The sequence below is a fragment of the Gracilinanus agilis genome, chromosome 2, assembly GCF_016433145.1.
Source record: "Gracilinanus agilis isolate LMUSP501 chromosome 2, AgileGrace, whole genome shotgun sequence".
NCBI classification, from domain to species: Eukaryota; Metazoa; Chordata; class Mammalia; order Didelphimorphia; family Didelphidae; genus Gracilinanus; species Gracilinanus agilis.
This window is the reverse complement of record NC_058131.1, coordinates 663,873,561-663,899,646: the sequence shown is the minus strand read 5'-3', so window position 1 is coordinate 663,899,646 and position 26,086 is coordinate 663,873,561. Positions and strand designations below refer to the sequence as shown.

Below are 26,086 nucleotides of genomic sequence, written 5' to 3'. Positions count from 1 at the left end.
AAGCTTCATTTGGAATAAGAAGGTTGGGGAAGGGACAGAGCCACATCAGAGGGCTCCCCTTTGGCCTTTGTGGCTGGAGAAATGTTTGCTAAGGCCTTAGGGACTCACCACATCAGTTTCCAGAGGGAATCCAAGGCAAAATCTCTGAATATCGGCCCTAATTAACCAATGAGAAATCCTTTATTAAACCCCTGTTACATACTCAATGTTGTGCCAGCCACAGCAAAGTTCAGGAATCATGAGACTCACCAGATGTGATCCCTTGTCCAAAGGAGCTCACAGTCTAACTGAGGTGATGAGATCATGCACACATGAAACAACCTCAGAGAGTTTATTCATTATTGGAGACATACTGACTCTGAGGGTTTCAGGAATCTGAGGAGGGAGGTAAACTGGATTGGCTTTCTGGAGAAGGTAGGACCAGGATGAACCATTGAAGGATGGGTGAGCTTTAGCTAGGGAGGGAAGAGGTGGGAGGGGAATTCCAGATGTGAAGATGAGTGAAGACCTCAAAAGTAGTTATAAACAGCATAGTGTAGCCTTTTTTGATTAGAAGGTCTGTACTAGGAGTGAGGGGACTCCCAACCAAGAGTGAGTGATGCTCCTGCTTGATATACATGGGTCTGAGGCTAATTCATAACTAGCCTCAAGACCTAGCCAGCTGGTCTTGACCTTTACAGGAGACTGAAGAAGAAGGACTGAACTTAATGCTAAGCAACATGAGTGACCTAGGGCAAATACAACAGAGAACTAGCTAATGGGAGAAGCAAGAAAATCCCCTTTTATACCATCAGGAAACAATTTATGTGCAAACCTGGCCTAGAGTAGGAGAATGGATATGGGGACAAAGGGATAGCTTCTTTCAAGTTTTAGAGCGCACATATATGTTTTCAGTGACCCCCAGATTCTATGCAGACTAAGAAAGGCATATGAAAGGCCTTCTACGAATAGGAGAAGAAAGTACAGGGAATTCCCCATGGCTTCAGTTGGGAGATAATAAAGGCTATCTCAAAATGTTGGAAGGTTGGGAGGATTCAGACCTATAATTTCAAATTTTCTTGGTATAAGCATCTCTCAGTGAGGGAACTGTCCACACCGATTTGGATCAGCCACCAGTGTTCAGTAATGTCTAGTCTTAGACAGAAGTATTCTGGGGCCAACTTATTCCAGCCCTCAAGAACCAGTTGTTAGATTTTCATTGTGAACTGAATGCTACAAATTAGAACATGACTTATTGTTTTACTGATTGTCCAGACTTGTGAAAGTGATGGCAAAAATTGTAGTAATGCTCATTTTTTATTTTCCTCGAAAGCTGGTTGTTTAAACATTTACCCGATCCTGGGCAAGACACTTAACCCCTATTGCCTAGCCCTTATCACTCTTCTTTCTTATAACTGATGCACAGTTTTGATTCTAAGATGGAAGTTAAGGGTTTATAAAATATATATGTATATTTTTATTTTAAAAAGAATCAATAGTATCGATTCTAAAACTGAGGGTAAAGGTTTATAAAAAAAATACTCACATACTGACTGGTCTTAGAATTTCCTGGAACACTTGAGAAGTTAAATGACTTGCCCAGAGTCACATAACTTTTGTGTGTGTGTGTGTGTGTGTGTGTGTGTGTGTGTGTGTGTGTGTGTGTGTTTGTCTCAGAGGGGCAGATGCTCCTGACTCTGAGACCAGCTCTATCCATTAGATGCACTTCCATTCACTTACTCTAGCAGTTTTTCAAGTGACATGTTCATTTGGACTTGGGACTGTATAAATACTCACTTCAAAACTGCTTCTTCTGCCGTATTTTCTTCTGATGATGATAATGATACCTTTGACAAAGAGAATTCTGAGCAGGGGACTATCCTGAACTAGCAACAATTGCCATTGCCCAAGGAAGTGGTCCTTGCTCCACTTTTTCAGTGAACTGCTGACTCAGTCTCTGCAGTCTTTCCAAGTAAACCTAGACACATACACACACACATACACACAGAAATATGCCCCATTAGTGAAATGGGCCCTATTTTCTAGGATTTTGGCAAAGGCCACAGATCACTGCCACCATTACAGCAATAGTCGAGGCCTTCTTGCAGGCAGGGCTAGCACAGCCGCCTAGCTACCTTGATAAATGTCTAGGTGCCCCTACCAGGTCTGCCCAAGGCTCGTTCAACTCACACCCATATTCTCAGGCATTCATCAGGGCTGCCAAGGAGCCACTTTAAATACTAATGAGGTTGCGGTGTCTCCTAGAAGCCATGTAGCTGAGCAGGGACATGTCTCAAATATTAATGGAAATGTTTCAGGGCTGGGGTTGGGGGGGTGGCAGGAGAAGAGCGCTTGATGAGGTGCTGGTAATCATTAAATCTGCAGGAGAGATAGATGGTCTTTGTACGGACCTTTTCTGCAGACAGATTTATTATCCCCCGATGAGGAACAACCAGGGGTAGCTGTTTTCCTAATCCCTGTCTGTAACCTCTTACAATAGTCAAGCGGAATTTCAGCAGTGTGGCCGCCTCTTCAGGCAATGCCACCCTCAATGGAGAAGATGGTGTGGAACAGACAGCAATCAAAGTGTCTCTGAAGTGTCCGATTACATTCCGGAGGATTCAGCTACCAGCGAGAGGCCATGATTGCAAGCATGTCCAGGTCAGTGGGCAATGAGGATGCTCCATTCCTTCAGCCAGCCCTCCTCTTTTTTGTGGGGTTGCAGGGGAGAGGGAGGTACTGGGGGAGGGAGAGGAGAGTTGGGAGCCCCCTTCAATTCTAGCACTGCTGCTAAGACCTTCCTGACATTTGTGAGACTGTCAGAGGGGTCAGTGGCAGGCACAGACTGCTTAACATTGCTCCCAACTGCCATCCTCCTTGCAAACGTCATTCAGAACCCCCACTCTCTAACATCCCACTACCTGAGGTCATCATTAGGCTTCCATCTGGGCAGCAAAACATGTTTGCCTTTAAGAAAAGACTTGGCCATCATTAGATATTCTTGTACCATGCATTCTCAGTCTACTGGTGCTCCATTCAGATGATTCTCAGTTGGTTTCTGTGGATTCACCTTCAGTGATTCCACTTGAGCCACAGGACCTGGGTTTGAATCCCATCTCTGCCACAAATGCTACCTGTGTGACTTTGGCTAAATAACTTAACCTCCCAAGGACTCAGTTATCTCATCTTCAGAATGAGGGGGTTAGACCTGGTGACCTGTAAGAGCCTTCCAATTCTCAAGCTTCCCTTTCATGGACCTACTCTGTCCGCAGACCCATAGGTGTACGCCCTATGTACACCACAGAGTATAAAAAGAAATGTAAGGGTGGGATCCTCACCCTCTGGGACCTTGCAGGAAAGTAAGGAATGATCCAAGACATCCTCAAGGCCCTAACCTCATACGTTCCAAGGAGTTATAGAGACAGTAAATGGTCTTGGGTTTAGAGTGAAGATAATGATCCTTTTAGGTAAAAATGATCCTGAAGGCTTCAAAGGGGAGTTGGGAATTAAGCTCTGCCCTGAAAGAAAAATGTCCTTCTGTTAGGACAGACTAGGGGCAGGAAGCCAAGCAAGAAACAGATACCAGCAGACCAGATAAGAGGCAAAGGACAACTCTGGGACTCAGAATGTTGAAGCCAAGGAATAATCAGACTGTGGGGAGAAGCTTCTCCCAGAAGTCCAGAGCCCCAGAGGCATTTCGTTGTCAGAAAAGGAAAAAAGTTGTGAATGTTAGTGTCCAAGCCTCAGGGCTACACGAGTTGCATCCAGGGCTTTGCATTTCTGGATTCGGGTCCAGCGTGCTCACTCAACACTTTTATCTTTTCAGTGTTTCGATTTGGAATCATACCTGCAACTGAACTGTGAGAGGGGGACCTGGAGGTGTCCAGTGTGCAAGTGAGTAAGCGCGTTTGTGTCCAGAGAGCTGAGCCCATCCCTTTTTATCCATCCACCTCAGCTAGCTGGACGTCCTCCTCTGCACTGCCCTTTGACAGTGGCCTTAGTCTTTGAAGGGCAGTAGTAGCCAAGCGTTCCCATTCTAAAAGAGAATAAAAGAGGAACAAGTCCTAGCAAAAGGGCTACATATGGGAGGGGACAAGGCAGACTGCAGGTTTAACACATTGCAATTTAGGAATCTTGTAGATGAGTCTTCTCTAAAGGGTGTGTGTGTGTGTGTGTGTGTGTGTGTGTGTGTGTGTGTGTGTGTGTATATGAGAAACAGAGACAGAGAGAGAGAATTGCCTGGGTGTTGGGGTTTTGGCCAGGTTAAAGTCTAGGAGGGGAACAATCAATGACTTTGCTTCTCTCCTTGTCTAGTAAAACTGCTCTGCTTGAAGGTCTGGAGGTCGACCAGTACATGTGGGGAATCCTGAATGCCATCCAGAAGTAAGTGTTGCTGACCTGATGGGAAACCCTGGTCGGGGGGCAGTTCTGGCTTTGGTTTCTGAAAACATGATGCTCAAGGTAGCAGGTAGCCCCTGCTTTCTCAGGCTCTTGTCTCTTACCACTTTATTCTACTTGTATGGAGGTTATTTCCAACCACCTAGCAGTGTCACTTCGTTTACATTTAGAGCCTCAGTTCAATAAGCATTTATTTATATGGATCACTCTTTAGTTTTTCTTTTATTCATCGATTATTGATTGATGCTTCGATATGACGGATTATTGATTCTGCTATTTTAAAATCATTTTCCTTTTCATAGAGAACTTTTCCTGTCCCCTCCCCCCAGGAAAACATCCCCTCTCACAAAAAATAAAAATAGAAAGGGAAGGAGCGGCTAGGTAGTACAGAGGACAGAGAACCAGACCTGGAGACAGGAGGACCTGGGTTCAAATCTGGCCCCAGACACTTCTTAGTTATGTAACCCTGGGCATATCACTTCACACCCATTGCCTAGCTCTTACCACTTTTTTCCCTTGGAACTTAGCATTGATTCTAAGACGGAAGGTAAGGGTTTAAAAAAAAAGAAAAGAAAAGAAAGGAGGGGGAAAAAAAGATGGTTGAGCAAAACTAACCAAGCCATCTGTGGAGGGCAGTGTCTTGACCCGAATGTCTGCCATGGCAGAAGGGAGGGAAGGCAGCAAGCACAGTTTCTCATCTCTCATCACAGACCCAGCTTAGTCATTATCACTACCCAGTTTGATCTGGTGTTTTTTTCCTTCTATGTTGTTATATTTTGATTTACAGAGTGGTTGTTATTATGGCTAATGCCTTCCTGTTTCTGTTTTCCTCGTTGCATTAGTTCTTAGCCACAAGAATTAATTAAGTGGCTTTTATTTGTCAGAAACTATCCACTTGCTGGCGCTACAGAGACAAAACAGACTAACAACAAACCTTAGGCTCTGCCCTCAAAGAGCTTATGTTCTGCTAATTAAGTTAGTGTGTGGGACCTTACTGGGTAGAGTTTTGAGCAAAGAGGGATAGGTTGGTGTAGGAGATCTCCAAGGTCCTTTCCAGCTCTAAATCAGGAACTTTTAAGAACATCTGGAGAATGTTGGGGCCTCACTTCCCAGCCAGACTGAGGGTGACTGGTACCATCTGGCCCAGACCCCAAGCCAGGAATCAGGACTTCCCACTCCTTCCTCTCCCTTTTATGGATATCTAGAAAAACAGGTTTGTCCTGAGAAAGAAAATGACCAGGTCCTAGGAGGAAAGTAGATCCTGCTTCTTTTCTGTGGGGCATGGAGGCATAATGGAGACCGCACAAAGCTGGGAATCAAGGAACCAAGTCCCTACTCTGCCCCTGCCTTATTCTGGGACCTCAGGCAAATCCCTTGTACTACTTTATATTGAAATCTATTTATCATCTCTGATAATCTGATAAGGACAGCTTAGTTGATAAGGAAGTAATGGGACACTAGGAGAAGATCTTGACTGTTAACTCATAGCTCTCATAGCTGCTTCTCCGAAGTGCCATTGAGTCACAAGTTTATTATATAAGAAATTCAAACTCCCTTTCACCCAGAAGCACAAGGATAGTTTCCCACAACTACACTGTGCAGCATTTTTAACACAGACAATACAACAGGCTAGAAACTTCAAGGTGAAGATAAGAACCAGGCTGGACCTTCAGCTGCATGATTATCAGCAAGCTAAGTCTGAGAATACTTTTCTCCGGGGCAAAATGCCCCAGCTAAAACTAAGGTTTCGACCTTGGCTGCATTTCTGACCAAAGGGGAAGAAGGTTAACCTCTTGACTACTGGTTTGCTGTCAAAAGAGGAGTCTCAGATTTTTATCTATTCTCTTATTGGCTTCCCACAACTTTACAGCTGAGGAAAACGAGGCTCCTTCTGAGCTCTTGTCCCACATCACTAATTGCTTTTTGGATGTTTCAAATTATATGAACCACAACAAGCATCTCAGACTCAACATGTGCAAAATCAAACTTGCCCTTCTCCCCCAAAGCCTCTCCCCTTTCTAAACTTCCCCATTACCACCAAGGACCCCCTCATCCTCCCAGACACCAGCCCAGATCTCCAATCTGTTGCCATGCTTACTCTTCCTGCATTCATACCATCTTTCCCATGTATCTGCTTCTCTCTAGTCGCCTAACAATTGCCCTAGTTCAGATCTTCATCATGTCTCTCTTGGGGTATTTCCTGGTTGGGGTATTTTCCTTGGGGTATTGCCTTCTGGTTGGTCTTCATGCCTCACTCAGCTGTCACAGTGATTTCCTAAAGCATAGGTCTAACCGTGTTACCTCCCTGAGCTCAGACTGGTCCAGTGGATCCTATGACCTCCAGGATCAACCAGAAATTCCTCCCTTTGGCCCTTAGAGTTCTTCCTACATTCCTAGACTTCTTAGCCCTTTACTGACCTCCACACACACACTACGGTCTGGCCTCACTGGCTTCTCTACAGTTTCTCAGACATAACACTCCTTCTCCAGGTGCCTTTGCCCTGGCTGTCCTCTGGGTGTGGAATGCTCTCTGTCCTCACCTGCACTTGCCTGGCCTCCTTCAGGTCCCACCTGCAGCAGCGCTTTCCTATTCCCCTGGCCCCCACCCCAGTGGCTAGCGCCTTCTCCTCTCAGACCCGTGGCTAGCGCCTTCTCCTCTCAGATGGCTTTCCATTTTTCTCCATCAGTCTTATCTGTATCTAGTTATTTACATGCTGTCTCCTCGATGAGAATGGGAGTTCTTTGATCACAGTGACGTGCTTTTATCTTCTTTGTATCCCCAGAGTTTAGCATGGTGCCTGGCACATGTAAGCCTTTAAGTGAGACTTGTTGATTGATGACCAGCTAACTTTGTCTCAAAGAAGAGATGAAAGAATATATGTTCAGATGTTTTTTTTAAAAAACTAATCAGGAAGATGGCTATGGGAAGGAGGGTGGGAGGGAAAGAACATGAATCATGTAACCATGGAAAAATACTCTAAATTAATTAATTAAATAAACACACTTAATTAAAAAAACTAAACAGGAAAACAGGAAGAAGGACAACTAGATGACTCAGTGAATAGACCACCAGTCGGGAGGTCCTGGGTTCAAATTTGGCCTCAGATACTTCCTAGCTGTGGGACCCTGGGCAAGTCAATTAACCCGGTTTGCCTAAACCTTGCCCTTCTATCTTAGAATTGGTATTAAGACAGAAAGGAAGGCTTTTTTTATTTTAGTTGACCTGGAGCTATTAGAGTAGTTGAGCCCTTTGAGGCAAATTCAGGCATTTAGAAAGAGGTACCCTCTGCCATTCCCTGCAGAAGATCCACCAAGAGCCTTAGCCATTTTTTCTTTGTCATTTTCAGCTCTGAGTTCGAAGAGGTTACCATCGACCCCACATGTAGCTGGAGGCCAGTTCCCATCAAATCCGATATCCACATCAAGGATGACCCGGACGGCATCCCCTCCAAAAGGTTTAAGACTATGAGCCCCAGCCAGATGATCATGCCCAATGTCATGGAGATGATCGCAGCTCTGGGCCCTGGCCCATCCCCCTATCCACTTCCTCCCCCACCCGGGGGCACCAACTCCAATGAATATAACAGCCAAGGTAGGTGAAACCAGGAACCAACTTCCCCTCAGCCTCAGTTTACCAAGAAGGGAGTCAAAGAAAGCCCAAAGGGGCATGATAAGACTGAATTTGAGACTTTGGATTCCAGAGATCCCAAAGCACATATCCTTCCTACCCTGTTTCCCAGTTGTGTTCTCTCTCCCTCCACCACCACCACCCCACTCCCCACTAATTCAAAGCATCTCCATGATATTGAATACCTTTGGCTTATTGATGTGAAAGAAAAAAGGACAATGATGGTTCCCCAGAAGGATGTTTGCAAGCTTTGTCTTTATCTAAGTTGTCTTCCACTGTCACACACCCCAATCCTTTGTTCCCCAAGAAATTAGATGTCCACAGAAGTAGTAGGGGGAGGTGGGGAGGAGAGAATGCTTGTTATCCATGCTGTGTCATCACCATCATGCTTAGTCACAGTACAGAGCCATTCTGAGCTACCATATTGGACACATGGTCACATCCTGTCCCCCAAGTTCAGCATGTCTCACTATGCAGGTGTCATAATCCCTACATGAACCTAGACTGTTTACAGAGCTGGGATGAGGGGAGGGAGGAATGATACAGTGGGAGAAAACAAAATCCATAATCCCTTCCTTCAGAGGGCTTTGTTTCTCAAAGAGATAAGACCTGATTTCCCTAGGGTGTCTGTCCTTGCCCCATCCCTATGTCCCCATGTGTGTCCCTGCCCTTGACTCTGAGTAAACTTCATTGTTCGAGTCTAGCAGGCTCATGGCTACAGCCTTCAACCATACCTGGCCAGTAGAGAGCCACTCCTAAGTCTGGATTCAGGGACCATCTCTGGGGTGCTGTCTGATGAGAGAGCCTCATCCTTTCCACAGTGGTACACCCATGCACGTTCCCACTTTCAGGAATTATTTTACTCCTTAGAAAGCAACCCCATTAAATCAATGAGCTTGAGTTTCCAGAAGGTCCTCTTGTAGGAAATTTTGAGCAGTTATTACCCGCCATCTTCCTTATCCCATGGGACAGGGGGTAGCACAGAAAAGCCAAAACACTTATGTTCAAGTTATACAGCACTATGTAACCCAGTGTTAAACCTAGCAAGCTAGAATCAGAAAAGAGCCCAGAACCAACACCCCATCCTGTCTATTCTTACACTGCTTTGGGAAGATAATGAAGTAGAAAGAGCGATGAAGGATAGAATCCTAGAATCTAGAAACTAGAATTTGGAAAGGAGTTTAGAAATCAGCTGCTTCAACTCACCCATTTCAGAGATAAACTGAGACCCAGAACCATGACATAATCTGCCCAGGGTAACCCAGCTCGTTGGTGACAGAGGCAGGTCTATAGCCTGGAATCCCTGATTCTAGGAGTTAAGTTTTGTCCCTAACTCATGGAGTGACCTTGGATGAGATACTTTGATTCTCCGAGCCTCAGTTTCCCCTTCTGTAAAACAAGAGAGTTGGACTAGATGTTCCCTAAACTTTATTCCATAGTCACCTTCTGATATCTTTTTTTCTCCCCTGAATTCTCCATGTTGCTGAGCAGCTGTGTAGGAATTTCTTCCATAAATGAGGTTTGGTCATTTGTCTACATGCCAGTTTAGATGATTTTCCCAGCCTGCACAAGGCACCTATTATTGGAAAGGTCTGTGCAGCCACCAGTGGCTGGTTTTACTGCTCAACCGTAGCTTGAGAACATCAGGAAAATTCTCTTCTTTCTCTTGCTTTTCAGTGAAAACTCCCCTCGGCCTGCCCTTCTCCCCATCAGCACACCTTTACTTTCCTTCCCAGCTGAATGGGCCCAAGGAATTTCAGTCTAACACCTCACCACGTACAGCCTGGGCTGAGCCCCAGGAAGCTGGCTCCAGATTCCTCAGTAGAGATAGAGACAAACTTAACTCTCTCAAACCTTGTCCCACGCCTCATGCAGAGGTCCTGATGCCCAAATGCTATCTACCTAGTGGGTGACCCCCCCTCCCCTCCCCTTGTTTTCACCCCCCCAGGCAACAACTACCAAGGCCACGGTAACTTTGACTTCCCCCATGGGAACCCCGGAGGGACGTCCATGAATGACTTCATGCACGGGCCCCCTCAGCTCTCCCACCCCCCGGACATGCCCAGCAACATGGCTGCCCTGGAGAAACCCCTCAGTCACCCCATGCAAGAAACTGTAAGTACCCTCTCACCATCCTCCTCCTCTCCCTTCTCTGACCTATCCAACCCCCTCTCCCTACCTAAATCCCTTACCTCCCTCTTGGACTAGACTGGGGAGCAAAGGCCCCAGTCTGAGACACTTCTTTGTGGATGTTTTTTGTTCCTTTCCCAGCAGAGAGAGAGGCCAAGTCACAGAAATGGGAATCAGGGGAGAATGGGGACAAGTCCTGCCAGTGTTTCCAAATGTAGTATTAGCTAGCGGACAGTGAGTTACATTCCCTTCTCCCTCGAAGATTCTCTGCTTCTACTGGGTTGGCCTTAGAGAGGCATCCTCCAGCAGTTTGATTCATTCTGCAGGTTTCTTTAAAAACTAGGAGTCTGGACTCTCTTCCCTTGTGTATACACACACGACAACAAAGTCACCGTATTGTGTAGTAGAAAGGACATTAGGTTGAAAGTCAAGCAACCTGGGTTCCCGTGCCACTTCTGCTGACTACTGGGTAGGGCACTTTGGGCACTACTTCTTTCATTAGGACTTAGTTTCCCCATCTGTAGAAAGGGCGAGGTAAGAGAGGCTCTGGAGGTGCCAAAGCTCCCTTCTAGCTTAGATGATCCCAGTTTATTCAGCCTTCATCTACTCAGTGTACAGATCCCACATCCGACATTCAATATGGAACCAACGTCTTGGACATTCTTCTCAGTTCCAAATCAGTCACCATGACAGTATCACCGTGCAGTAGGTATAGTGTGTCATCCTTCTCAAAGGAAATCGTTTGATCCTTGAAGAAGATGCTCCAGGTCATACGGAGCAAGATAGCCAGGGACCCAAAGTCTGGTGGTGGCTTTGATGACATCCTTTGTCACTCTCTCTCCCCCCTTGAGAATGAATGTGAGTCAGGACAGGTAAAGAAGGCTTTCTGAGGTAAAACCAGGACAGGCAGGGGAGGAGGGAAAGGGTGGATAGACGTTTGTTCATTTCTGAGTCTTCCCTGCCTGACCAGTCATCGTGCCTTGACAGATCTTGGTCACCTTTCCAGATCAGCCAGTTAGTTGGCTGATAAGAATAACAGGTACTGTCCCTTCTTCTTCCTCTCTTCCTCCAACAAATGGATAGCCTCATTGAAGCCAAATTCATGAGGATGGCATGTCCATGCCACATTTTTCCCTGAAGAGGCCAGAGAGCTTTTGATGAAAGAAGCCAAGAGTAATCATTACTAATAACCTACCTTGGGGTGAAAAGTTTTATACTTTTCACAGTGAGGACATGTCTTTGAGACCTCAATTAGATTTAAGGCATGTATTGTCATTACTATTTATAGAAGAGGAAATTGAGGTTCAGAGGCTTTAAGTGACCCAGCTGATTGCCCATGGAGCCAGAACTAAAGCCTGGATCCCCATTTTGGTGCTCTTTCCACCGCCAAAGGCAACAGTCTTTGGATACAGGGATGAATGAGGAAAAAGGACCATGTATTATTCCCTGACCTCCCAGACTGTAGATACAGAATCATAACCTGTACCATGGCTTGGAAATTTGTTTTCAGATGATTCTTTTTTTTTTTTTAAACTTCTTTGGGCAATTGAGCTTGTGTCGACCCCGTATAACCTACCTGTATCTTCTTCCCACCTCCTCCTCTCTTGTTACCTGGCATTAGCAATACCAGCTGTCTCCATATCTGATTGATTCTCTGCTGGTCCAGTATCCTCAGGCCCTAAAGGGGGGTTAGGAAAGGAGATTAGGAAGAAGGGGAAACTGAGACAAACTCTGTTCTGATTTCTGTCACTCATACTGCCTAGTTTCTTTGGGCAGTCTGCTAAATTGCATGGTTGGATATAGAATAAAAGAGAGGCTGGAGCTCAGGGAGTATGTGCCAAGGGATCCCAAATCTTCTCTATTCTTTTCCCCAAGCCCTGGGGAAGAGGAAGAGGCAGAAGGCAAGAGTTGGGTTGTTTGGTTTGGTTTGGTTTGGTTTGGTTTTTGGTCCTCTAATGACTTTGGCCTTGGAACCAACTAGGAGCTCAAAGTACCAGGCTTTAGAATTGCAGCTCAGAATCCACTTTCAGGCATAGACTAGGGTTTTAAAACAAGACGAAGATACGGCACTCTTGCTTCCCCGAGAACCTCTAGCTATGTGTGCCAACCCAGGGATAATGAACCATAGGAAACCAGAATTGTGGGCCAAGAAAAAAGAAACTAGGCTCACGAGGAGGACAAAGGGAGATTGCTCCCAGAACTCAGCCAGATCAGAGAGCTGAGTCTATGTGAGGCGAAATAATTGAAGATTTTATTAGGAGTTTCTAAGAGTACTCCCTACTTTTCCTCCTTCCACTTTTTCTAGTATCCAGGAATATACTCCCAACCAAGACGTATAGGGGGCCTCCCTTTAAAATAGAGCAGGAGAAAAGGGACTGAATTTGAATTGGACTCTGTAAAAATGCAATGACAAATTGGTCAATTTTCCAAGACAGAGAATAAAGAAAAAGATTCAGGTCCCTGAATAAGCTTCTGAAAATAAAGGGCATAGGGGCAACGAGGTAGCACAGAGACACTCCCTAGCTTTGTGAACCTGGGCAAGTCAGTTAACCCCAACTGCTCAGCTCTTATTTGGACTCTTCTGCCTTGGAATGGATATGCAATTTTGAGTGTAAGACAGAAGGTGAAGGTTTAAAAATAACAAAAAGAAAGGGCTAAAAGGTAGCACCTGTGCTTATAAGTTGCAATCATTCAGGCTGGTGATATCCAGGAATTAAGTTCTTTAGCAGAGTCCCTGCCCAATCCAGGAGAGATGCTGGTTTAAATACTAAGAGGCTCATGGTTCCCCCCTCCAGGCACTCCCACACCCTAGATTTGGTTAGGTGCTGCAGCATCCTCAGAACAAAGACCAGGTACTTGTTTTCAGAGTAGCCAGTGAAATTCTGTTCATTCGGATCTCATTCATTCAGGATTTTTGAACTGATTAAAGTGTGCTTGAATCCATCAACCATCTACTCTACTGTTGTACTGTCCACCTGTTGGAAGTTTTAGGAAGATGGTTTTGGCTCACTATAAGAACTTCCTACAGCCACTTAGTGCTCTTTCAAAGTGGGCTACCCCAGTAAGCAATGAGTTCCCCTTCGTCACTAGAAGGGTTCTAAAAGATGCCACCAGACATGCTATGGAAAGGACTCACTTCATTTTTCTGCCTTAGTTCTCACATCTGAAAAATGAAGTGGTTGGATTAGATGACTTGGAGGTCTGTTCAGGCTCAAAATTCTGTGATCTTGCGAGTCCCAGAAGAGATGAAAGGTTGGAATAATTGGCCCACGAGGGAAAGTCTCTTTCCTTCCCACTCTGAAGTTTGTAAAGGGAATGTGGTTAGCAAACAGTCAGTGTGGATGAGCCCAGAAGAAGAATATCTACCTTAAGAAGAGAATACTTGGGGCAGCTGGGTAGCTCAGTGGATTGAGAGCCAGGCCTAGAGACGGGAGGTCCTGGGTTCAAATCTGGCCTCAGACACTTCCCAGCCATGTGACCCTGGGCAAGTCACTTAACCCTCATTGCCTAGCCCTTACCACTCTTCTGCCTTGGAACCAATACACACTATTGACTCCAAGACAGAAGGTAGGGTTTTTAAAAAAAAAAAAAATTTTTTTTAAAGAAGAGAATACACCTTTTCATGGGCTCTTCAACAAATTAATTTCTGTGTATGCAGACTGGTCAGCTCACTATAAACATCAGTTCATTCAAAGCATCTCTCCCCCTGCCACACAGCTTTCTTAGCATGGTAGCCCTCGGTGGACAGATTTGCCAGTTATACTTAAAAGCGATGAGACGTTTCAGTAAATGAATGACCAGGCATTTATTAAGAGCCTTTTATGTGCCAGCTCTGCAGAAGGTTCTCTGGGTGCAGACACAAAAGTTTTCAATTCCCTGCCTTTAAGAAGCTTCCATTCTCTGGAGGTAAACAGCACTTACACATATAAGGGTATTTGAAAATCTCTGCCAAGTAAACACGAGGTCAAGAGGACTAGGAAGGGCCCTGAATAAGGAGGCATCTCTTTCCCCACCTTTCCATAGTTTTAAAAATTCATTCGGACTGCCCTCCTCAGCTGGGATGAGTGAGGTTGGGCAGCTTCAACAACCCCATCTCTGGCCTTTGTGTCATCTCCCTCTTTTCTCTTTCTTCTGAGGTGCCCCTTTCCCTATCCAGTTTTGACTCAGTGTAGAACTTCCTCCCAGTTACTTAATGCTCTTTGAAATGGGCTACCCCAATAGGTAATGAGCTCCCTGTCAGCATCCCCTTCCATAACTTTGGAGTGGTCACTAGCTTTCCAGTTCCTCCCTTTTCTACTGACTGCAGGAGAAGAGGATTCCCTCAGGCTTAGCGATTTGGGGGGCTTTGGAGCTGATTTTTGATTGGACTTCCACCGGGCCATGGTTTTTCAGGAGAGGAGGGAAGAGAGCTGCTTGACTCTAAAACGTCTCCTTTACTTCAGGCGTCCCCCCCATCCCCCTGTGGGCACCCCAGTTACATCGTCCCTTTCCCCAGGGAGACCTCTCAGAAAGTGCCCGGTGTCAGCCAAAGAAGCCCTTTCTGGCCTTTTCCCGGCTCCCTCCTCCCGTCAGGGGGTACCCGTGGCTACCTAGAGCAATGGGGGGCTCAGTCAGATGCTTTGCTCTCTGTGTCTGCGGGCTCCCCGGCCAGTGAGCTGCCGCCCCCCAGCTCTGTTCTGCGGCTGTGGCCAGAGCCAGCATTTACACGCCTCCTTTGCACCTCGAAACATTCCCATTTTGCTTTTCCATTTCTGACCACGCTCTTGTTCATTGTGATGGTGTCCAGACTGGAGGAGGCTTGGGGGTCCGGGGGGAGACCGGGCAGGGGCTGAGGAAGAAGAGACCAGGCTCCTCCGATTCTTGTGTCTGTGCTTGTCTCCTGAAGTCCTTCATTCCCCCCCTCCCTTCTCCCTCCCTCGTGGTCCCCCTTCTTCATGGCGTGCAGCGGCCTTCGCCTCCTTCCTGGTCATGCCCTTCCCGGTTGGTTGTTTTTGGGGGGCGTCTTTGGTTTTTTGTTTTGTTTCGTTCTCGACGGAAAAGCATTCAGTGTAAAGGGTGTTTTTGGTTTGTTTCGGTTGGTTTTGGTTTTGGTTTTCATTTCTTCAGGCATCTCGTGCACTGTACCTAGTCACCTCACTTTTCTTTTTTTTCCTGCTTCTCTCCTCCTCCGCAGATCCCACATCCTGGCAGTTCTGATCAGTCCCATACTTCCATACAACAAGGTTTGCACGTACCACACCCCAGCAACCAGTCAGGGCCACCATTACATCACAGTGGGGCAGCTCCTCCTCCTCCTCCTCCACCTCCTCCTCCTCCTCCTTCCCAGCCGCCCCGGCAACCGCCTCAGGCTGCTCCCAGCAACCATCCACACAGCGACCTGACCTTTAACCCCTCCACAGCCTTAGAGGGTCAGGCCGGAGCCCAGGGAGCGTCCGACATGCCGGAACCTTCGCTGGATGTAAGTTTGGCTCACCGCTCTCATCTGCCTGCATTTAGGTTTGGCACCTGGACGTGCCCAAGAGACAGGGCGGGCCTGGGGGGGAGCGGGGAGGAGGGAGAGGACAGGGGAAGGGGGTGGAGGAGGAGGTGGGGTGTGTGGCCACAGGGGTGCACCCCCCCACCCTCCGGGGAGGGGGGGGGGCGGGGGAGCCCGGGGGGCTCCTGGGCTTGGGTGCGGACAGCACATCCTCTCATATCCTGGCTTCACCTAGTTAAGGGCTGGGGGACCCCCAGGACAGGACAGCTTTATTCTCCCTGCTTTCATTTGGGATTCTCCCCTCTTCATGAGTTGACCCTTTGTCACTTCTACCTGGACCTCATTGGACCTCCAGGTTTAGAAAACCGAGGAAAGATCCTTGGTGTGTTCTGCCCAATCACACCCCTCTTTAATGCAATTTTTTCTTGGTGGTTTGGAGGTTAGGGGTTCAGGTTCTGGCTTTTTTTTTTACCATTTTTGAGCTTACGGCCACCGAGGCAGTCAGGGGGTATCCCCCATCCCACCCTCTTTTTCTCCTCTCTTCTCTCTCCCCTTTCCTCTCCTGTTTTGGGTTTGTTGCCGTCTGTGCCGTTCTGTCTCTCACTGTGGAGGGAACCAGAGGGTAGGATTTTAGCAGAAGCCAGGGGAAGTGTAAGCGTCCCTTTATCTGTCTTGTCCGTGTATGTGTCTCTGATTTATTGGTCCGTGTGTCATCCATGCCTGCTTTTTAAACTCTTCTGTTGCACATTCCATGTGGCCTTATTGGGGGCTCCCTGGGAGTTGGCAGTAGAAAGATGGATGGCGGGGCCAAGGGAAGGTTAGGTTATTTGAAGGCTAAGCAGAGCTGGGCCACAACCGTGGGAGTGACTGGGGACCCCCTTCCTAGCCCAGCCTTGCCACACAGGGTAAGAGGGGTTCCCCCGGGCCACCAGCAGCACCCTCTGCTTTCTGGCCAAGGAGAGATGGATTGAGTCCTTAGAGACATTGAGCATTCATCGCATCTGCAGGGAAGAGACTACCGAGAGAGGAGAACCCAGTGTGAGTCATTGAAGAAAAGAGAGGGCTGGATAAAGAATTACCCCAGGGTGAGACCAGGAAGGAAAAGGAAATAACATCCCAGAAAAGGGCCGGTTCCTCTAGGGGTCAGCACCCGCCACTAAATAAAGCGAGCCATTCGAGACACAAGAGCTGGGAGCTCCGCTCAGCCCTCCTTCAACAAGGAGGATTCTAGCTTTCCAGCAAGAAGGGACCTCCCAGGCTTTCTAGGCCAACCCCCACATCTTTACAGATCAGGAAACTGAGGTCTAGAGATGCCAGAGGACTTTTCCCAAGTCATGCCGTTAGTCTCAGGAGAGATTTGAAGCAAGTGCTCTCGCCCCATGCTTCCATGCCTCCTGCAGCTGCTACCTTGAGACTTCAAATCCACTTAGCATGTCTCATTAGGAAACTTCTTGCCCTGTAAAGCAGTGATGTCAAACTCACATAGAAATGGGAGCCACTAAAAATATACATAAGGACCCTCAAAGCTGCAAATTAGAAAACCACATATTAACATTATCTGTGTTTTATTGTATTTTTATTTATCTTGTTAAATATTTCCCATTTACATTTGAACCTTGTTCATGCCACACAAAGGAAGGAGTTGTAGGCCACATATTTGGCATCTCTGTCCTAGATCACCGAGTAGTTAATTACTGTGGATAAGGTATGAAATAGCAGTTTATCAACTGACCTATTCCAATCACCTTATTACATACTTAAGTTTCTCCCCTCCCCCCCAAAAAAACCCCAACAGATTTCCCCTTTTGAAAATCAGCCTTTCATTTTTGTAAAAATTCTCCTCTTTGAGACACACCAGTAATGAGATTTTTAAATCTGCTATTAAAAACATCCCCTTAGATGTGTCCCCTTTCCTCCCTCAGCCCCAGCCCTTTCCACGGGCATTGCCCTGGTCATTCTAGGCTAGTATTCAGAGCTTTGCCTCCAGGAGAAAGAATTGTCATTAAGAAAATGTTTCCATGAAGGTGAGCTAGAATGTGAACGTGACAAGAGTGTCTTGGGACTGCCCAGTTGAAGCCCCCGTCTTTTCAGCAGAAAAAGGACACCAGAACAGTGGAGAAGGAAAGAGCATTTAGGCAAGGCCCCGGGCACTGTAGACCCTTCATCGGTCTATCGTTATCCCACAGTTAATCCGGACTTAGTCAATGCTCTCTCAAGATGGCAGAGCAGGAATTTGGAGGAGGGGTCAGCAGGGGAACAGAAGCTGACTTCATCTCCCAGCTAAATGGTTTCCCATTAGGGCTTGGCCCAGAGTAGCTGCACAAGTCATCTCACAAACTCCATGGGGCACGTGTACTGGCTCCAGATCACCGGTGGTCATTTGAACCTGCACAGAAGTACTTGCCGAGAGCAGAGGGCAGGGATTCATTCTCAGAAAGGCAATTAGCAAGATATGGGACTAGGAATCCAAAAATCCAATATGTGCACGCCCCTAGCACCCAGCCCTTGGGTGAGGTTCCTCCTAGAGATCTCACAGCATTAGGTCCTGGCCATCAAGGAATGGCTTCAGCCCTCCACTCCAACCATATCAGCTCAGTAGTGAATTGAGATGAGCTTTGAGTTAATCTATCTGCCAGCCTTTTGCCCCTCAGTGGGGCAGGATGGGTTTTGGTGGTGGGTGACAGGCATTGGACCTGAGTTCAAATCCCAAATCTGCCCTTGAACAGTGGTGTGAATCTTGGGCAGATCACACGAACTCTCTGAGTCTGTTTCCTCCCCCACAAAATGGAAGGGGTCAGACATGGTGGCCTTCCAGCTCTAGGCCAGTGAGCTCATGCTCTTCCTTCTTCAGGAATAGAAATAGCTCCAGGAGTTGTTATCCCATGCCACCTCGGGCCAAGAAGCCCAAGCTCTCTGGAGGGCAGCAGGAAGAAGAGTGGCCCCCAGAGGTGTCGACTTTCAGTGACCAGCGGCCATCCTTCTCATTCCTTTCCCCATCTTTGTTTTCCAGCTTCTTCCAGAACTCACGAATCCAGATGAGTTGCTCTCGTACCTGGACCCTCCTGACCTGCCGAGCAATAGCAACGATGACCTTCTCTCACTTTTTGAGAACAACTGAAGCTCTCGGCTTTTAATCAATCCCTTTCCCCTTCCCAACACGTACACACACGCACACGCATGCAAACACATACACACATACATACACACACATATTTCTCCACCCCAGAACTTCTCATTTGGAGGTGGGGTGAGGTCTCTTCCTACTATCACCTTCTCAGAACCATTGGCACTCAGTGGGGAGACTGCAGAAGAAGTGGTACCTAGACCACAGGGTTTTGGGGGGCCCTTAGAGCACCCACCTACTCCCGGCCCTGGCACGGCAAAGTCTAAAGCCCAGGGCAGATGCATTTCTGCCCATGTCCAACACAGTCCTAGAAGAAGAGCCTTGTGATGGAGAAAACCATCCCAGCACATCTCTAGCTCAGCAAGGATAAGAAAGTGGCTCTCTCTCCCTCCAACCCCACCAATTCCTCCCATGCTGACCCAGTGTCAGAAAACAACCTTCTAACCCAGGGGTCTTCCATTTTTGAAACTGAGAAATCTCCCCATCCACCAACTTCCCAGACTGGACATCTGAGCAATCACAGAACCAGAAATATGGAGAAAGATGGATGGAACAGGCACGGTATCCTGGGGAGGGGTAGCCCATATAGGAGTGTCCTATGGGTGCTGGCCGGAGCTGCCGAAGTCACCACCACCGGAAAAGCACAAACCGTCCAAGAAAGAACCTCACCAGGCCAGAGCAGACCATGCTTTCTCCCCGCTTCTGCCTGGAGCTGAAGGTTGCCACTTTTGATCCCTGACCTCTTAGCCCAGACAGTCCCTGCAAGGGATCATGCTACGCAGAGGCTCAGACAGAATGGATGGAGATGGGAAGCCTTGGAAGGGATCAGGGAGGGAGAGTTGTTTTGGCTTTGGGTTCCAGTGGGAAGAGGGAACCATAGAGTTCTCTAAGATCACAGACAGTAGAGAGAATGGCCACTGGGTCATTTGAATCACAAGAGGACCCTACAGTTCCCTCAGCCAGCAATGGGAAAAGAACCTCAGCCCCTTTCCTTGAGGAAGGGGAAAAGGGGTCCGGGAGGGGGGAGTTGAAAATGTGGGCAAGAAGAGGACAAACCTGTCAGGAGGCAGACACAGTAACGTATACCTTTACTCCCAACATAGTCCTTTTTAAAAATCCACAAAAGAAGGAGAAAGTCAGTTTTAAATCATCCACAGAAAGGACCAGTGGAATTTGATAAATGAGTGACTTTTGGGGAGGAATGGGCGGGGGGTAGTTCTTTTTCCCCATTCAATCTCCAAGGCTGTTACATGTTGTCTAGCCTTCACACACACTGCCCACCCCTCACCCTCCCAGGTCCTTTTCTTGTCCCTTTAAACATCAGGGCTTATAGGAAGAAGAGAGGTGAGCCAGGTTGAGTATGGCTTGGTCTTGGGGTCCATCAAAAGCCATTATTGTGTCACCCCTTCTGTTATTCTGCCCATGCCACTTGCCGGGCTGCATCTCCAGCCCCGATGATTCTGTGCACATCTTAGTGTGCCATGCCATCCAGGGAGCATTACACAAGACGTGCACACGTGCCAACCTGCCGTTTAAGGGGTCATATCTCAACCTGGTCTCATGTACCATTCTTCCCCCTTGGTGGTTTAGAATTAGCCTGACACTCCCTGCCCGTTGTGACATGAAGTGGTTTCTGCTTATCCATCCGTTTCTGATTACCACTTTTCCAGATCTTTGTGCCCCTGCCCCAATCCCCCTATCTCCATTGTAATGTATGATTTGATTTGGACTTAGCTTATGTTTCTTTCTGTAAATGGCCTGCTCTGGGCTCAGACGATGCTGGACTGGCTCCCATTCGCTCAAATCTGTCATTTCTTTGCTTCAAGCTCCTTGCTGTCACCACTGCCCCCAGAGCTAATCTTTGTCCTCCCCCACATACCTCTGGGCACCCCTAGCCCCTTGCTGTAGATATTACAGGAAACAGTGGTCACTTTCATTTATTCCCAGTCTCCCATATTCAGACTGTACCAGGTTTTCTGTAGAGAATTTGCCATCACACCTTCTTTGTAACTAGTTGGTTTGGTTTTTTGCATTTTTCGCAGATGACGAGTTGTTCAGTATGCAAAATCAATTATTTTAAGGATCACTATTGTAAATATCTTTGTGAATATTTTAGTATCGTCTTTGATAATATTCAACATTTTCATGACCTGGTTATATCCTTTGCTGTTGTTTTTAAATACCTTGACTGAAGATGAAAAAAAAATGAGTCCTTTTTAAAAAAAAAAGTAAAACAAAAAAAAATCAAAGGTTCTTTTTACAGACTTAAGGGAATGAAATTTCTTTTTATTTTAAAGATGTCAGCTCACCCATTTGATCCATTTCCCAAATCCTTTGGCAGTAAAGCAAAGAGCTAAACAAACAGCATGAGTAGAATCTGGATTGTTTCCAGTAGTGTTCCAGATGTTACCACCCCTGGCGTGCCCTGCCATCTTCCCCGCCACCTCTCCATCCCGACCACATATACAGACACATACATACACACACACACACACACACACACACACACTTGGGATAGAACATGATTGGGGGGGAGGGGGGAGAAGAGGCCAGTCCATTGTCTTCTGTATGGGGTGATCTCTGTGGGAAGGTCAGCCCCTCGACAGAATCTAAGGGTCCTTAGCTGCCAGGTATTGTGGCCATCTCTAGGGCCCTTTCTGATTTGCCCATGAATGATGAGTCGTCTACCCCCCAGGGCCACACTCCCTATATGCACTGCAGCATAGTTTCCCAGGACAAATCAGCACCTGCTTCCTCTTTTCCCAATTCTCAGTGTTCCTCTCCTAGGAAGACAACAGGTTTCCTGGCTTTGCCCAGCAAGGCAGTCTCCATCAAGTATTTTCCTTTAGACCTAAGCGTCAGCTTTCTCAAAACAGGCAGTGATGGAGAGACACCGAGAACTTTCGCAGGAGCCTTTCCCACATCATTTTGGGGACAAGAGAGATGAGCTACGAAAGGGGGTCCAGGCTCTGGCTCTTTTATTATTTTTTTAAAGCTGTCAAAGGCACTGTTACCTAGAGTAAGATCAGCAAAGAGGTAAATACAAGTGGAAATGATCACTTTGTAAGCAAGGGTGGCTCTCGAATCCCAAGATGGTGCCTACTGTTCATGTCTTGGTGAATAGACCTGTTGGAGCCATCAGAATCTCCAAAGGTGCCCAGCTGTACCTAAAGGAAACCTGATCATGGGATCTACTGGCGTGTTTGTGTCCATGTTGCCAAAGTTAGTTACAAGGTGGGATGGGGGTGGGTGGGAAAGCTCCGTGAAAGACATATGAGCACCCCCACCCTTTGGGCTTTTTAAAGCTTTATTTGTGTATCAAATTCCCAGTAGATTTTTTTTCTCCAGATTAAAATATATATGTATATATATATTTCCCCCCTTCCCCAGCGGAAGCCCTAACGAACCCACAGAGACCTACACTTCTGCTCACTGATAGAACTTAGGACTGACCCATCCAGACACCTCCGTGTCAGCAGCAGAGACTCAAGGGACACGTCTGTATATATGTAAATGAGAAATAGAGACCTGTTAACAGAGATGCATTCATCTTCCTTGGAATGTGCATTTGATTTTATTTTGCAAAAAAGACAAACAAAAAAAAAAAAGCTTGGAGCTCCATCTCATGTGGAAAAAAAAAAAATAGATCCTGTCTGTTAGCGTTTGTGAAGTCTCCACATTGGATTCACACTCTGTAATATACACTGACCCTGTGTGGAAAGTTTTGCTTTGTCCTGTTTTTATTTTACCTACATGTACTCTTTAGCTTCAATGTGCTAGTCCTATCACCTGTGTATTTTTAGGGTGCTAAGAAAACAATGAAGAAAATAAAGGAGATTTAAAAAGATTGTAACCAAATTCATACTTTGTACAATTTTTGATATCATGATCAGAGGTGAATGACACATGCCCACACACAGGCGCAGTGCGTGCTCGCCTATCGCGCACGAGCCCCCATGTAAGTACGGTCGGAAGTAACTTGCAGAAATGGTCATTGTCTTTGTTTGTACATCGTATGTACAATGCAATCATTTCATACTTTAAACTGGTCAGAAAACTAATTGTGATTTCTAGTCTTGCAAAACTGTATGTAGTTAGATGATGTGACAACCTAATATTTATCTAATAAATATGTATTCAAACAAAACCTGTATATTAGGTGTTCATGTGGTTATTTTGTATTTAAAGATCAAATTATTGGACTATTGCTAGACATTTCTATACTCTGTTGTAACACTGAAGTATCTCATTTGCCCATGTTAATTTTTTTTTTCTAAATAAATTTTCAAAATGAAGGTTTGGTGAATTAACCACTGTTTTGTGAATTTAAGAAGTGGGTCCAAAAAAGGAAAATGGCAGCTTCCCCCTCCCTTGCCCCAAAGAGTTTTGGAAATCCATCCGAACTGAGCTAGCTGGGTAAGGAGCCTTAGAGAGAGTGGGAGGGCAGGGGTAGAGGAGAGGATTGAAGATAAGTTTTCTAGTCTGGTGTCCCAATCAGGCAGTCCTAAAAATAGACCCTCTTTTCTCTCCAGCCTGAGTAATGCACTCACTGGCTTCCTGTGTTGGAATTCTATTTGTGGGTATAAGAGAGGGTGAAAATTAGAATGGGGCGAGAAAAATTGTTGGAGATTGAAAATGTGAGTGGAATACTTGCTCCTGGGTATAAAGTAGTAATCAAAGGTTTAAATAGCACTTTACATTCATTCATTGGATCCACAGAACAACCTTGTGAATTAGATGCATGATTATCCCCATTTTATGGACCAAGAGGGGTTAAGTGATTTGCCCAATTGCCCAAGACTGAGGGGAGTATAAGTCTATAAGATGAGTCAACAAAAGAAACAATGTGTAGGGTTGAGTTTTTGTTTTTTTATAATGTGTAAAGGTGAATGCTAGAGAGTTAGGCTGAAGAGTATGAGTCTAGAGAAGGTATATGGATCTAAGCTTCCTTTGGGAGACAAGGAGTAGGCACCTGTGGGAGGGGAAAGAGATATGGGAGATAAGAGGGTATTTGTAAAGAAGGAGTGAGTTTTTATGTGAGGGAGTGTTCATGGAGAAAAGCTGTGTGGCTAAGACCGCTCTCCTATGGGAGAGGACCAGAGGATGCCAGTGGGGGAGAGAGAGAGTGGAAGTGATTTCAAGAGAATATATATGGAGAAAAGAGAAAGAAATGGTGAATATGGGAGAAAAGGAGAGAGTGAAAGGGTATGAGGGAGGAATGAGATAGAATGAGGGAGGAGAAAGGGAATCAGAGTCTACCTTTGAAGGAGAAGGAAAGAAAACATTAAACAGGAATCTGATCCAGAGAAGGAGAAAGAATGTATACATGGGTGTGTGTGTGTGTGTGTATTTGTGTATTAAAGTAAGATAGACTTCAGTATTTTCCCTGGAGGACTCATTTTGCCTTGATGTGCCCTTGGGGATTTGGGTAAAATATCCACTTTAATTTGAGGGAGGGGACAAGGAATGTTATTTACAACGAAGCTGTATTTGCAATCTAGCTTGAAATTATGTCTCATCCTCAAATATTTGAATCTGACCACCAGCACCTTTTAAGAATTAAACTCTTTCCTGGAAAGGCAGAGAAAATAAAATGAAATCTTGAGTTGATTTAAGGAAAGAGTGGGTGGTAGTCAATAGAAGCCAATGATTACATTGTTAATAAAAGAAGCGAAGTAAAAATTAACTTTCCTTCTTTTTCTGTCTTTCCTGCCTCAGTAGACCCTCAAGCCAGCACTGCCCTGGATCCTTGTTTCTAAAAGTCACTGGCTCAAGGGGGGGACAAGACAGTCACGCTTCTCAATGACACAGCCTTTCCATCCAAGCTGGTGATGCCTTGGCACACAGGCACACAGTGAATGGTAATGAATTGATCCGTAACTGGGATAGAGTGTTTTGTGGCTTGGTTCTAGGACATGAGCATTTAGAGGGGCACTAGAAGGGCATGTAGTACTTCAGTAGCATAGAAACACTTTTACTAAGAATAATTAGTATGACAAAATGAAGAATTAATTCAAATAAAATGCTACCAGATGGTATTTTCCACTGGCTACGCTCCCCATAGGCAGGTCCTGTCTGGCTTGCTTTGCCCCATCGTGGTTTTCCTGCTCTTCCATTACCTGCCCAGGAGCAGCCTGCGGGTATTTGCTGGGTTCTCTGGCACCTCAACCCCTTAAATAAATTGAAAGGTTCTAACAGCTTGCCACAGACACAAAACCCACTAATTATCACTTTATTTGATAGACAATCCTTTATTCCCAAGGTATTATTTAGACAGTGAAATGAGGGACCCAGTGCTTCATAAGAACACCCCAAATCCCTGCGGGAATCTAAGGAACTTTGGGAGGGCTAGTGCATTGCAGGTAGAGGTTAAGAATTATTCTCCAGGGGCAGCTAGGCGACTCAGGCCTGCAGATGGGAGGTCCTGGGCTCAAATCTGAATTCAGACACTTCTTGACTGTGTGACCCTGGGCAAGTCATTTGATCCCAATAGCCTAGCCCTTACCCCTCTTCTGCCTTGGAACCAATATTCAGTATCAATTCCAAGACAGAAGGGAAAGGTTTAAAAAAATTATTCTCCCCAGCTTTCCAGATGAGATAAGCAACAGTGCTTCAGCCTTCCATGACCACACACTGTCCAGACTCCAGTCTCCCAATGCTAGGATTCTGTCCAGGATCAGGGCCTCTTGCACCAGGTCTCGAGTGTACTTTATAGGCATGTTTTCCTCTTGCTATACAGCTTCCATTGTCTTGAGATAATGCCAGGATCTAGGCTGTCGTTGAATCATAGAGACCATAAATTCAGAGGTGAAAGGGGGAAAAAAGGAAAAAAAAAAAAAAGATGACGTAATCTGAAAGAGTCCCCTCACTTTACAGATGAAGAAAATGAGGTACACAAGGTCACACAGATAGGAAGTGACAGAGGCAAGATCTGAATCCATGGCTTTTGCCTTTGGTTACCATGCTTTCCACTGTTCAATAGCCAGAATCTAAGGGCATGATCCCCAGGTATTTGACATCCTAGATATCCCCCCAGTCCCTGGGGCACAATCCCTTCTTACCTGGTATTAGAGAGGAAACAGAACCACAGTGGGTCCTTTCCCTGTCTTAAGAGGAAGAGACTCATCTTTCCAAAATGTCTTTTAGATTCAGAGTTGCTATATGTTGAGGAAAAAGTTCCTTCCCTGAACTACTATCACCATTCTTTCATCCTTATCAACCTTAGCCACACCTCTCCTTAGCCACTGCCATCAACTTTCTCTTTCCATTCTGCCCATTCTGCCCTATCATTAGCAAGCTTCCTTCCTTCCTTTCTTCCTTCCTTCCTTCCTTCCTTCCTTCCTTCCTTCCT

At 46.2% G+C, this 26,086-nt stretch overlaps 1 protein-coding gene across 1 annotated transcript in view; it reads left to right on the top strand.

Moving 5' to 3' along the window:
• Positions 1–21,071, top strand: part of ZMIZ1 (zinc finger MIZ-type containing 1) — a 214,227-nt gene extending 193,156 nt beyond the window's left edge. Inside the window, exons 9-15 of the mRNA XM_044660241.1 lie at positions 2,480–2,640; positions 3,806–3,873; positions 4,294–4,362; positions 7,725–7,969; positions 9,954–10,120; positions 15,309–15,593; positions 18,622–21,071. Coding sequence (XP_044516176.1) covers positions 2,480–2,640; positions 3,806–3,873; positions 4,294–4,362; positions 7,725–7,969; positions 9,954–10,120; positions 15,309–15,593; positions 18,622–18,729 — 1,103 coding nt within the window. The 3' untranslated portion in view covers positions 18,730–21,071. The remainder of the gene's footprint in view (positions 1–2,479; positions 2,641–3,805; positions 3,874–4,293; positions 4,363–7,724; positions 7,970–9,953; positions 10,121–15,308; positions 15,594–18,621) is intronic.
• The last annotated feature ends 5,015 nt before the right edge of the window (positions 21,072–26,086 follow it).